The 14,483-nt window shown below is 46.8% G+C and overlaps 1 protein-coding gene across 1 annotated transcript in view; it reads left to right on the plus strand.

Annotated features, from left to right (window-relative positions):
* The first annotated feature begins 8,318 nt into the window (after nt 1-8,318).
* The window catches only part of LOC142583093 (tropomodulin-like), a 154,722-nt gene continuing 148,557 nt past the window's right edge, over nt 8,319-14,483 (plus strand). Inside the window, exon 1 of the mRNA XM_075693391.1 lies at nt 8,319-8,850. Within this exon, the coding sequence (XP_075549506.1) occupies nt 8,833-8,850 (18 nt within the window). The 5' untranslated portion in view covers nt 8,319-8,832. The remainder of the gene's footprint in view (nt 8,851-14,483) is intronic.

The following is a 14,483-nucleotide window of genomic DNA, read 5'->3' on the forward strand; positions in this document are numbered from 1 at the left end:
TGCCGTCTTCAACTGCGCTTTTCTTACCTTGGCGCCCATTCTGTCTTTCTAATGGAATCGCCGGTTATCTGCCTTAAGCCTTGCGTGACCTGCCCAGCTTCATTTTTTTCCCTGTTGATGTGAACTATAATATCGGCTACCCTCGTTTCCTCCCTCATCCACACCGCTCTCTTCGTGTCTCTTGAAGTTAAAGTGTGATAAGAACGCTTAGTTGATGCACGCTAAGCAGCAACCTACCCTATGTGTTTCCTTTCTCTTATCACTGCTTATTTATAGATAGATAGATAGATAGATAGATAGATAGATAGATAGATAGATTGATTGATTGATTGATTGATTGATTGATTGATTGATTGATTGATTGATTGATTGATTGATAGATAGATAGATAGATAGATAGATAGATAGATAGATAGATAGATAGATAGATAGATAGATAGATAGATAGATAGATAGATAGATAGATAGATAGATAGATAGATAGATAGATAGATAGATAGATTGACTGATTTTGGTAACATTTGTCGCCAGTTTTCTCTCGGATTCATTGTCGAGTGAACAAACACTTTTGCCCGCCACAACGGCGCAATGACTGCGGCGTTCTGCTGCTGAGCCCGAGGTCGCGTGTTCGATTCGCAGCCCCAGTGGCCACATCTGCCAAATTTTGGGCTTACTTCCAGGAACCCCAAATTATCTAGACTAAATCGCGATCCTTCCTACGGCGCCTTTCGTAGCCGCAATGCTTCTTTAGGACTCGAAAGTGCACCGGCCTGAGAGCCCGTTAATAGATCTCCTGTGCGTCATCCCGCGTGCACTCAGGGCTCACTCTCTTCCTCTTTTACTCTTGGTATTCCCTACTTCTCTTACCCCAGCGTAGGGTAGCGAACCAGATGCTCGTCTCGTTGACCTCTCTCTCTCTCTCTCTTTCTCTCTCTCTCTCTCTCTCAAACACCAACCCTAACTCGTTCATTCATTCAACCAATTAGTAAAATGAACGTGCAGAAATAATGAGTGACCACAAAAATGCTCTGTCGAAGCGGCCTGAAATGAACATTCGTAAGTGCATTTAGTGTGAAAATTATGCGCAGCCGACAACTAATGGAAGGTGCGCTTGGCTGCCTTGTCGACAGATACTCGTACTTGGACGTTTATCGTTAGTGACGTGCATGCCTTAAAAAAGAAAATGCCGCTCTAGCCTCCATGTCAGTCCAAAGCCTTGGCCAACGGAAATAATCGGTATGCGCAGTCCCACCAACGCGTGCGGAATCGCCATCGTAATGTGTTTCGCCAAAGGTGACGCAAGAGGGTTGTTGCAGTGTGCATTGTTATCACACGCTTGAGGGGCACATTGTCTATGGTACATTGCAATCGCCACTACCATCGCTGCAGCTTGCAAATTGGAGGGCAAACTGAGGCCCAAGGACTCCTCTTTCATTCGGTTCCAGGTTCATTTGCTGGAGCCACTAATATGGTATGTCTTCGCAAGCCATTTAGTCTGTCCGAATACTAGGATAGCATACTAAGAGTTTGCTGGAACCTCGTCATCAACGCTGCGAATAAGCGACATTTTAAAACACCGCAAAATGTTATTGTCTCTGTTGTGCTGAATAACACTAGTCGCTAATATCAACATTTTCTAAATATTTGTAGCAGTTAAAACAGTTACTGACATCTACGACAACTAGTGTTTGCCATTCATGCCAATACTCTGACCGCTATAGTTGTACCTCTCGAAGTTTCATCGTCATCGTTCTTCGTGCTCGTGAACTACTTCAGACACGTGTCTTGACCAATCAACTGTCGTTTGTTGTGCACATTGCTTCTCCCTGTTACCCTAGCAGTCAGGCAGGTGACGTTTAGTCCGAGCTGCCCAGAGCGCAAGGATCACGCGATGGCTCCCGACAACGCGACATAACGCAGCGGATAAGACGTTGACTACACGTGCGGTTTTTTCTGCTTACGCGATTGGCAGCGCCGGGTCACTGCATGGGCCCCCATCGCAGAAGCGCTGACGGTGGATTCTTGAGCGTGCACCATTTTATTCGAGCTTGCTGATTGGCGCGCGGTCAGGACGCAAACAACATCGCCTTGTCCGTCGTACATGTAGTTCTTTTAGTCCGCGTCTTCGTAGCGCTCTTTTCATCAAGTATGCAAAACCAACTCGCCCACCTCAAGCTTCTGCAATGAACACGGAATTAAAGCGACATTAAACAAGAGCTTCGCCCTTTCTGTTTTTTTCTTTTTACCAGCGCTGGAGAAAAGATGCCAAATGTCTGAGTATTGGCGCATGGTACTGCGTGTATATGTACACGCAGTATTGCATAGTATGTTACATAGTACCATAATATAAGCGCAGTATGAAGAATCAGTGTATTGTATTATGTGCATATCAATGCAGCTGGTCTTTTATACTCAACTGTGAGGTAAGTTAGACTGCATCGTACAGGAAGCAGGAGACTCTGTCAGACTTCGTGACATTTCTATGTGGCGCCACTTTCTGTAAGAAAGGAAACTCCAATAAATTTCAAACCCCTTTTTAGAAAATTAGATCGATATCTAATTTCAGATATCGCTTTAGCACCTGCTTGAGCGATGTCTGAAATGTTGAAAGACCCGGAATGTTGGTTGTGCACTTTTAGTTGTAAAGCGCCTTGCGGGGAACGTTTTAGCGCGAATGCTGACGAAAGTTTTTAGTAATAGCAGAGATAGAAGCAAATGTAATATTGCGATGGTATCGTACGAAAGGGAGGGTTACCCTCCGCGTATGGGCTATCTCCCATTGGCAAGCAACATTCCTCCCTGGCATTCTCCCTTGTCGAAGCCGATAGCCGACGTGACGTTTACGTCATAACTGATGCCTCCTTTATCTATCTCTATCTTTAATTCTCTATCGCGCATAATTTTGGCGGTTTCGCCATGTTTGTATTGCCGAGTTTGTTCTGATGGGCATTGCCGAGATGGTGTTTTTTTTTTCTATACTTTTTGTAAGCTACAAGCGCCACTGTGTGACGTATAAGTGCAAACTGTGACCGCGCCTTTGTTGGAGTGTAGAAAGGCTCTTCTGAGGAGTAGTGCACCCAGAGGTGAGATCAGATCGGAAGCATCCAGGGAGTTAAGACAGTTCTTTTCAAGCCGTTGAGCCATAAAGCTTTCTACTCAAATTACTAGAAGGACTGGTTCCTGAGCCCTTAAACAAGCATAGGAATGATGAGAAATACATGGATTTTGCTGCTGTATTTGGCATGGCTTCGTTAAAGAAGCAAACTGGAGCTTCGTTTATTGCTCCTTTTGGCTGAGGCGCGATGCCTATACCAGTCGCCCATCCTTTTTGGAACAAAGAAGTATTTAATGCTGGCAAATACTTTATTATGGTATGTAATCTCGACAACAAGAAAAAAACTAATTTCGACACTTCTGAGTACGTGTGTCACTAGATCAGGATGGTTTTTGGGCAGTGACACTCGCGAAATTTGGGTGACGGTTTTAGATATTTTAAAGAGTTGGTTCTTATTTGTAACGTTCTGAAACAATACTATGGTAGAAATCGGAGATTACATAAGGCTGACCACTGCGATATAACAAATTTGAGGTGACTATATTAGGTTAGAACAAGAACACTGTTGGCTGTTCGAAGCCCGCGAAGGGGCGAATTTCAGAGAATTTCAGAGAATATCATTCTTATTATGGGTGAAGCACTTACCGGCGGTGCGCGTGGGCGCTAGTCTCAGGTTCTCAGAAAATAATATACTTTTAGTGTGGACTCCGAGAAAGATCGCACCAACGTGCAACTGCAATCTCGGAAGTGACGCTTTGGGTGGTTAATCGCCGCAGGCAGTACCATCACACATTGACATTCTGCGCAGCCGCTTTAACGCGGCTGCGCAGAATGTCAAAGCGCTGCATTCAATCCTGTAAGAATTATTATTTGTGTGCGGACTGACGCTATTGGTAGCCTGTAGTACATAGTAGACTGCGCTTTACGAGAAACTTGTTTGTCAATTTGCACCGTGAATGATTTTGCCCCACAATGATTTATGCTGCATAAGCCAATGCATATGTCTTCGCCCATTGTTTCTGCCGTTGTCAACAAATAGGTAGCTACGAAAGTACGCCCGGACCCGCCGTGGTTGCTCAGTGGCTATGGTGTTGAGCTGCTGAGCACGAGGTCGCGGGATCGAATCCCGGCCACGGCGGCCGCATTTCGATGGGGGCGAAATGCGAAAACACCCGTGTGCTTAGATTTAGGGGCACGTTAAAGAACCCCAGGTGGTCAAAATTTCCGGAGTCCTCCACTACGGCGTGCCTCATAATCAGAAAGTGGTTTTGGCACGTAAAACCCCAAATATTAATATTATTAAAGTACGCCCGGGAATTTTCTGCTATATATTCCGCTGATACGTACTTTCTTTCTTACTTCATTTGCTAATGACTCCTACAGAACGTTGTACAGCGCTTGAGATCCTTGCAATACAATTGAAATGTCGAACAGGTGGCATGCACAGCAACGCCTGTGTCGTGGTCTTGTCGGCACCATGCGTACTGTTATGTCAAGACTCCAGATATGCAACAATCTTCATTGAGGGATGTCCTAGAACTTTTATACGATATCGACGTGCGCCTGTGCAATCTTCCAGAATTGATAGTGCATGTCAGCACCCTCCTAATCAGTGGTCATCTTCCCGTCTTTCCTTGTCCCTTTACCCTTGTGCAGAGCAGCTGGCTAGAGCACGCTAGCTCCGACCGACCTCTCTGCCTTCTCATCAATATATATATATATATATATATATATATATATATATATATATATATATATATATATATATATATATATATATATATCTTATTCGGCGATTGCGTTCGGTTCACTTATGGAGAAGCTCTGATCGCGAATCGCTCGAAGAGAAACCGACAAGCAGGGACCGTGCACGAAAGTTCGGAGTTTGTCGCACTGTCCTTCCTTTCCTCTCTCTCTCTCTTTCTCTCTCGCTCTCTCTCTATTGGTGCTTGTATGGCCATTTTTCTTTTTCATGAAACCCTGATCCATCTCCTCTTCGGAAATGTCTGGCGCTGATGTAAGCGGAAGGCAGCGGAGCACAAGGTCGCGTCGGTGGGACAAGCCAGCTCGTCGCCAGGACTGGTCTCAGCTGAGCTCGTAAAGAACAGGAACCATCGGCGCCCTTTCCGCGCATCCCCGCTTTTTTTCACTCACCGGCGCGTATTTATGAAGCACTTGCACACGCCTAGTCTCACGCAACACTGGCGCTGCTGAGCGCGTGGGACGACTCGCTGAAATTAGTCCCGTCGCCGCACCAAGCTACAACATCGTCACTTGGAGGTTGGACTGTATTTCACGTGCGACGCTTCAAGACTTTATAACAGCCCGGGAAGGAATGCAAGTGCAGATGAAGTAGCCTTGCGCAGGCAATCTGGGCGTAGTCTTGCGTGGTTGGAACGACAGCTCGCCTCCTGACACGGCAGCTTTGACTGCGCTGCGTCTAAGTTTGCGCTACCGATGCGGGCTCAAAGACCTTGGCCTTGTTCCATCTACCACAAGGCCCCCAGAATGTAGGTGATGAGACTGGGGAGCATCAGCGTGGTGACAACGGCGTCCCTGTCTCCTGACAGAAACAAACACACAGAAAAGGGGACCAGAAACAAGAGTTGCCACCACCGGTGGTCGAGAGACGTTGTCTCGGCTTCGGCCTAATGCTTTTGAGGAATACCGAAGCGACGCTTGTTGTTTTCCTTTCGAAATAGCTGGACGGTTTCCCCCCTGGCCTTGCAGCTGGCATCCTTCTCTCGCCTTCCTTTCAGATAACCTTGTCACGGTTACTCGCACCGGCTCCGCTTTGACGAAAGACCACGCGGTATATATTTAGATTACTGCCGCAGAAATGGATTGTTGCCCGTGTTTTCATGCTTTCGTTCTATATTTGCGTGGCGCTCGACCTTTTTGGACGAGTAGCAACGCATGCACGTGTCTCCCAAGCCGACGTGGAAGGCAAAGTCCTCCGCAAGCTTCTCAAGTTGACAAATACGGCGAGGTTCATTTTCGCATTTATCTCGAACAGCTTTTGCAAGCCTGCTTGCGCCTCGTGAACGGCTTTTAACATGACAAGTGAGCTACTGTTATCTGGTAATGGGTAACGTACAAGGGCGATGTGGAATAGTTTCAACTATAGCTTCCCGTTGTCACCAACATTTTTTTAAAAATTTCTTCATTGTAAGGATGACGTGACAGCGGCCGATGTTGACGGTGGCCGACGTGGTTGTCATCGGCCCGATACTTTTATTCGAGAAGCCCGAAGGGTGATCAGGGCGGCTGCTACGGTGTCCAGCCCAGCCGAGAGCGAGACGGCATTTTCCTAACTCGTGCACGCTCGCGGGCAAATCTACCAAGCTCCATGGCTGTGATTTTGAAGTATGATGGATGGCAAATATAATGACGATACCTTGATGAACAACAAACTACACTATTTCCTTCTTTTGGCAGGACAAAATTGTGTGGTTCTAAAAGCCTAGTGATCTAGTTCAATGAATAGCTGCTGTATCTGGTGCTCTTTCATCAAGTTGCGCTTCGCAGACCCTTGTTGCGGCTCGAAGTTGCGTTTGAGCCAGGAATCCGCCAGGCTCACTGACGAGTGCGTCCAGTTGTAGCAATGACAGAAAAGGGTTTATTTTACATTATTTACACTGACTCCAGATACGGAAGCCCATTCCATGTAGGAGCATAGTGAACGTCTGAGTTCACATCAGGACACGTCAGCACCTCCCACTGCACCAAAAGTCTTCGCTTTTAATACCGCCGTCATCCCTAGATCACTAGACTAGGGAATCTGAGGGCTGTATCGCGGCCAGTCACAATCGTCGAATCGGTCGCAATATCCCGCCCATGATATGGCGCCATTCCACCGAATCCCGTCTCCAATGTTGTGCTTTCGCTCTAGTATATTTTGCAACATGGGAATCCGAGGTCGAAGCCGTTCCCACGGTAGCATTCGATGTTGACCCATTTGATCAGTTAGTTCAGGTTGCCAGTTTCAGGGGGAGGGGTCTCTTGCTGACTCGTCAACAGTCGGCGTAAACGTTGCTTTGACTTCTGGATAGGCGCTGATAGATTGGTGGGGTTGCCTCGTAGCAAACGTCTAATTAGTGCCCTTGGCCGCATTGAGATGTAACACACTCAATTGTCCGCGACAGTGTTCGCAGGACATGAAGACCATTTCAGAGATGTACCATCTATAAAAAGAGGGAGGCGATGACTGGCTTCGCATATAAAACGACCTTATCTGTGTGAAGCATTGCTCCTCAGTTGCACTGAGGCCGAAGAGAAAGGAAGAAAGTCGAGCTGGTACTGAATTGGACGTGAAAAACTTTGACGTTCTTCACTAGAACCTTACATCAGCACGCTTGTTCTTGTCATGCCACAATTTTGTCGTTTTCTTTAGAGTTCAAGTGACGAGCAGTTAAAGAACAAGTCCCTCAGATTTAAATAAAGCACCTTGCCATACGTTACGGCCCGAGCATTACGCGCTTTCCGTCCCTTTTACACAATCAGTTGAACGAGGTTTACAAACAGCGCGTCTTAATAAAATGTGCAAGACTCAACGAGTCCGCGTTTGCTAAATGTTGACAATCGCCTGTCTGTAACGAGATATTTGCCTGTATCGCGATCACCGGCAGCATAGCGAGCACATGCATCGCCTCCGCTCATTGAGACGGCAACGACGTTCCAGCTTCGCGAGGCGCTCCAAGCTAAGCGTCGACCGAGAAAGAGGTAAATGTTTTTCTCCGCATCCCCGCGGCGGCATCCTTCAGTACTTTCAGACTGTTACGTCTCCGTCTAAACTTTTCCCTGTGCGAGCAGGCCGGGCATCTGGCATCGTCGCTGTGCTCGTGTCTTTCCCTCCCTCGCCATCCTCACAGGAATGAGCCGAACGCGAGTTTCTCGGGGGAGGTCGCTTTTTAAAGCCACCCTGGAGAGCGTCCAGGCTCAACCCCGGCTCGGGGGAGTCTCGAAGACGAAAAAAGAGGAGGATTCCCGAAAAACAAAGAGAAACTCAAAGAAAAATAATGTAAGAGCTCCGCGCCTGGAGTCATATCTGAACCTCGCAGCTACCGCCTCCACCAACAGAGCCTGCCGTCACACTGCTGTATTGCCGCCTCCATGTTTGTTCCTTCTCCTCGACCCCCCTCCACCCCCACCCCCACTTTGCCACTGGGGCAAGCGAGCCAAGCTCGCCCACCCTTACATGTCTGCCTCCTCCTCTCCTGCTTATTTCCTGCCCTCTCTTTCTCCCTCTCCTCTCTGGCATAAGGGCTTCCTCATCTTCCGAGAGGCGCACGCGGCCGGGAAAAAAAAGGGCGCCGTTCTCTTTTTTTCCAAAACAACGTGACTCTCCTGGAACTCCTCCTCCTTCTCCACCTCATTATCATCTCTTCAGCTGTTCTTCGACCACCGGCAACAACCGCCTCTGCGCGGTAGTGATACAGCTTCAACAAACCCTGCAGATGCATTCGACAGCAGCCGCAGCCACCAGCATCCGCCTGGGAGACCCGTGAACGAGCGCAGGAGCGCGAGAAAACATCCTTTAGAATCATCGGAGTAGGTGCGCGTGCCTAGGAGCTACCGGAGCGAGAAAAAAGAAGATAAAGAGCGGTTCTGTTTTGCTCGGCGGTGTGTTGTGGTCAGTGCTCCTGCCCGGAGGAAGTGGTTTTGTTTACGGCGGGCCACCGGAGACGCCGAAGCGGCCTTGGGTGCAAAGGGGCGTCTCCCCTCCACTCCTCTTCGAGCCTTTATTTTATACCTCCAGCTCCTGACTGCCTTTAGCAATGGATGTCCTAATGCAGGTCGGTTTGATTTTGAATTTCAGCATGAGGGCAATTTTCTTCTTTTTTTCCTGTTTCACTTTGCGTTTGTGCCGGTAAGAAACGGGGTATTCACTAATTAGCCTAAAAAAGTGGGGTAGGAGATCATTTAGGCTTATTCGTTTCTCATTCATTGTCACTCAGCACAGGGCGCTATCTTCCTGGCATCGGTTTTGTGAAATACATGTTGGGTCACTCGAAAACCCTCAGTTTGTTTGCATCAGGCTCACAGTGATCAACATAAGCATTAGAGTCACGGCGGCCATCTCATTGTCTTCGTTACTTGGTGTTGTGGCTTTTTTTGTTTCGAACCGCACAAGACCACATGGACAATTCGACTGTCTTTATTACTTGATGTTGCGGTTTATTCTTTTAGTTTATAAACCGTATAAGACTTAATTTAGAAACCATATAAGACCACATGTACTATTGCGAAGTATTTCGGTTCTACGTTCAGTACAATTTCAATTTGCAGCGAAATTGTGGCTAACCCATCCGTAAATTGTTTACCATGTAATGACCAAGCATGAGATCCGCACTGCTGCTGAAACATGTGCAAACAGTACGAGCGCAAATCATACAGTCTTTACCCCCGCCCCCTCCCCCCTTTTTTTTTGCCATAAGAACAGCTGTACAGGGTTTGTCCGAAAAGGAAGGTCAGTGATTATATTGTGAAGCTACTGTGCGTCGCTTTACATAGGACAGTTGGGATTGGTGAAGGCGGAAGTTAGACTATGCACGGGTGGTCGCTCAGTCGCCCGCGACGATCTGGAGAGGAAAGACAGGCTCTTTCGTGAAGCTAGTTTTCATTTCCCATGCAAGTCGTAATGCAGCACTCGTTGGAACAAAGAATTGCCATCTAGTTTTGAGTAAAACTCGGCAAGTCCTCTGTGGAAAATTTTCCTATGATAAAGACGGCATTTGGTGATAATTGTTTGTCGGGAATTCAAGTCTGTGCCGGTAGCACGAGGCCTTTTTAGAAAGTCGTGAAGAGGTCAGTAATGAAACCCGCGCTGGGCGACCATCACCGACAAAAATGTCATGCGTGTGAGCGATCTTTCGGACTCGGACCGTCGTTTGAGTGCCCATTTTATGGGACAGATATATAGTAAACATTCCAAAAAGTACCGTTCGCGAGATTTTGACGAATAACTCGCAGATGTCAAAAGTGTGCGTGAAGATTGTGCCCAATTTGTTAACGGACGACGAAAATCGCGACGAGTTGAAACATGCCAGGAACTTTGGGACTTGTGTGAAAGTGACCCCCCACTTTTTAGACAACGTCATCACAGCTGACGAGTCTTGGGTGTTTGAATACGACCCCGAAACAAAAAGGCAAAGTGCCGAGCGGCACAGCTCGGCGCCCCTTCGCCATAAGAAGGCCAGACTGAGCAAGTCAAAGGTCGAGACCATGCTCATTGTGTTCTTTGACATCAAAGGGCTCGTCCACCGTGAGTTTGTAGCACATGACACAACCGCAAACGCCAAATTCTACGTGGAAGTGCTTAAGAGACTCAAACGAAGAGTCCATCGCGCACGGCCTGACATGCAGGAGGATTAAAAACTTCACCATGACAAAGTGCCAGCCCACACCGCCTTCCTCATGACCCCCTGCCTGGTCAAATCAAGAGTGCCAACGGTTCCCCAGCCACCCTGTTACCCTGACGTGGCTCTCCCAGACTTAACTTCCGTGAGAAGGCATCATTTCGGAACAGTTGACAAAGTCAAAGAGGCTTGCGCCAAGGCTCTAAAGGACATTCCGTAGGCGGCCTACCGTGACGCCTTCGATGCCTGAAAATCTCGTTGGAAGCGATGTATCGACGCAGGAGGGGCCTATTTTGAAACATTTTAATGTGTTGTTCTGATCTGACCAATGTTTTTTTTTTTTTAATCGGCTCATTGACGTTACTTCTCGGACATACTCTGTAAATACGAAGTCAGCATATTCATTCCTAGCGGTGGACCTTTTTTGGACCGGTGGTGGTGGTGATAAACTTTAATAAATATTGAGCGATATCTTAAGCTATTCCTGGGTTGGCCCTTGGTCTCGTGAAGTGGCCGGCAGTTCCGGCATGGCGCTGCTGTCAGTTGTTGGAGATGGCGGTTGTGCTTCACACGTCCGCGGCGTATAAGCAACAAAGCGTAATTCGTTTTCTATGGAGAAAGGGACGAACGCCCGTCAAAATCGATAGGGAAATGCAGCCCACATGTGGGGAAAGATGTGTCGTTTTGAGAAGTGAGTTTGCAAAAGGCCGTGAAGGCTTGCATGACAATGAGCGTTAGGGGAGGCCGCTTGCGTCGCTGACTGACAAGAACATGGCACAGGGGCATCTCAAATTTAGTGCTGCGATGCGACAAATATCTGAACCGGTGGGGGGACTATGTGGATAAATAGTGTAAGGTACGTAGAATAGTACGTATATTTGTAATTACTTGCATGTACCTTATTTTGCTAACAAAACATAGGGGCAAAAGCTTTCTGATTCGCCCTCGTATGAAGCACCAAATTCACGGGACACTGCAAGTCTGGCTGCAATGCAGTGAAACGTCGTATACTTATTTACCAAATCTACAAATTACCTGTAAGCAGGCTCACAGCCAACTAAGGCGTTCTTGTTTGGTGGAACGTCTATGCATAATCAGAAGAAATTGGTAAAGTGATCACTTCATGATCTAACACTCGCTTACTTTTGTTCGTTTGTTTGTTTTTAGCGTAATGAAGGCTAAGCAAAAGAATATCAGGCGTGTAAAAAAGCATGCTGCCTAGAGACATCTTCAGCCAGCGAAAATGTGATTTTGTCAATGCATGAACCGCAGCGGGGGTGGCTGGCTTAATGATAGTCTCCCAGCGCTTGCACTAACAAGTGATTGGGAGGGCAAAAAAACTCTGAGTAAAACCACACAAAGAACAGCAGTTATACAACAGGTAGGTTAAATCTAGGCATCACAGCGAAGACACAAACGTGAAAATTTCACGTATGCGTAAGCGCAGCGAAATTTTCGAGGCTCAAAATTACGTGTAAGAAACTGAAATTCATCGTTATTCTGCAATTTCCCACGCGAGTAACCACAAGGGTCCGCATCTTGAGTGAAGCGAAGCAAACGCAAATGCTTCGTGCAGGGAACGCGGAGATGACTGGCCGGGGCCAAGACTTCGAATTCGCGACATTAGAAAACGTGAAGGAATTGTTCGTTGCGCGGCTATCAGTGATATCAAATTTGAAAATACCAATAATATATTCTGTGTCAATTAAACAACTGCTCCCAAAATTCTTTACGGGTATTTGACAAAATATCATGACTAAAACGCCTGTTCCGTAACGCTGACTTGCTCACCACTACATGGTGTTCGCGAACGTTCACCCCCTATTAGCTCTAGCTACCCTTCACTTATTCGGCATCGCGGGCAGTCCCATAATGTAAACTGGGTAAATACCGTCGCCACCTTAGTAAGTACTATTGAAACTCACGTTACCTTCAAGTTTTCTCCCCCACTTAGGCATACGGCTTAGGCGTGGCAGAGCGGGTCGGGAATGTTAGTCTGCCCAGATAACTTGCACAACTGCACACTCTTCGGGTAACCGAGATTCCCGAAGGGCAAATAAAACAAACTAAACATGACATTTATGATGTTTTTCGGCAACCGATGCGGGCTCTTTGTACATATAGTGCACAAAGCTCACGTACCAGCCTAAACACGCGGCTACAGCACACACGTGGCGTTTCTCCCTATCTCTCTGTTTCTCTGCATCAAAGTCCAACCAATTGTAAGTGTTATAGTCGTGCCTTTGATCTTTCATGTAGTTCGCAAGCGCTACCCAAATTCGACCGCTTTGACGGTGCTACTATCCGTAGATCTGCAGAATAGATGCTCGAGTTTCAAAATATCTTTTGCTTTGAACCACCTATCCCTAAATTTGTGCATACAAGGGACACTCCGAGTGTAATTGGCAGTGATTTTTGTACGCCAGTCTTGAGACAACATTTAGCGTCTGGTGCTAGACAGCAGGATTTTTCATGCAGTAACTCTCTGCTATGGGCGTGAGACAAGCGGCGTAATCTCTGCACGATGGTGCTATAGAAACTGAACAGCCAAGCGTAGTGATTTGTTTCGTAAGCATGCTGTTAAATTTCCCTACAGTAATGAAATTCCAACCGCAGTCATTCACAATTGGCGTTATGGTGCGTAGAGTAATGCGCATTTTCCTGCAACCCGGTGCCATAAGATTGGCAGGCGATGCTTAATATTGGGTGAATGAGCGTGCACTGCAGAGCGGTCGTCATTCTTGTGGAACACAGGAAATGTACTTGGTCGATAGACATCGTGACGGCCTAGTCACCGATGGTGTTTATTATTTTAGGACACCGCGGAAGCTTCGTCGGTCTGCTCTGCTGAACTTATTGTCCTGTTGCGTAACAAACTTTAGCCTCACTCCGTTCGTTAGGGAATAGGCTGGGACACACTAAAATATTATTTATTTTTTATTTATGTGCATATACTGCAATCCCGATATAGCCCCGAGATTTCGCAGTGGGCGTGGAAATATGTTAAATCAGCACGGTATGTGAAACTAGCACAACGCGAAAAAAAAGATCATCACCACGATGTGCAGAACTATACGTAGTTATTCAAGGCATAACAAATTAAGAGGAAAATAAGGGGCAATAGTTACCATGTAATGTAAATAGGCATATTCCGAGTAAGTTTTTTTACTTCCTCACTGAACCGTCAACGATCTATCATTTGTTCAACATTTATACCAGTTAACGAACATTTTTGACCATTCGCAGCCAATTAAACGAAACAATGTTTAAAGGATTAGTGTGCAGCGTTCGGCGAGCATCGCGATAAACGAAATGATCGTACTATTTTTCTTATCACCAGATTTGCCACGTGGCATAATGTGAGACTGAAATTACAAGTAAGCATCGAGGCCCGTTTCATGCAGATATTGCAACAACGAACACGCGTCTGCAACGTTAGTGGACACGTGTACCATCTCGTGCAACGTCTTGCATGGCGAGCCTCCCCGCGCCTTGTCTGTGGCACTAAGCTGATACCGTATTGTTTCGATATCTCTAGATTTATGCGAGACAAGACTGGAAGTCAGTGCTGTGAAACATCAGAGGCTGGCGCAAGTGACTCAATGACACCACGTACTTCGGGTGCTATATAAGACAGCTCTACAGGGCCACAATGTGAAACTTTCAAAAATGTTTAAAAAATCTGCTGCGAATAAAATGGGGAACTATGAAAGAAGCAACGTCACTTCGAGTAGAAGACGGCACGCCTTCGTTTTCAACATTACAAAACTAATAAACCGGAAGCGCTGTGCATTAGTTTCAGTAGGGCTCCTGTATGCACTGCAGCTTGAAGGGTTCGCAAAGTCCCAGCCTGTGAATTTAATTTGTACTTCAACCGTTCGCGTATGTAGGGGGTGCATTGCTTGAGGGTGCTCGAAAGAGAATTAGGTGGGCAGGAAAAAAAAACAAGTTTTCGCAACCCGCTAGCCAGGTCAAAACACTTACGATGTATTACGTGCTGCTGCCGCATGCACGCAACAAACACGCGTTCCGTGAGCGCACTCGAGAAAACCCACACACGGCCTTGTGAA

Source organism: Dermacentor variabilis, chromosome 5, assembly GCF_050947875.1.
Source record: "Dermacentor variabilis isolate Ectoservices chromosome 5, ASM5094787v1, whole genome shotgun sequence".
Lineage (NCBI taxonomy): Eukaryota > Metazoa > Arthropoda > Arachnida > Ixodida > Ixodidae > Dermacentor > Dermacentor variabilis.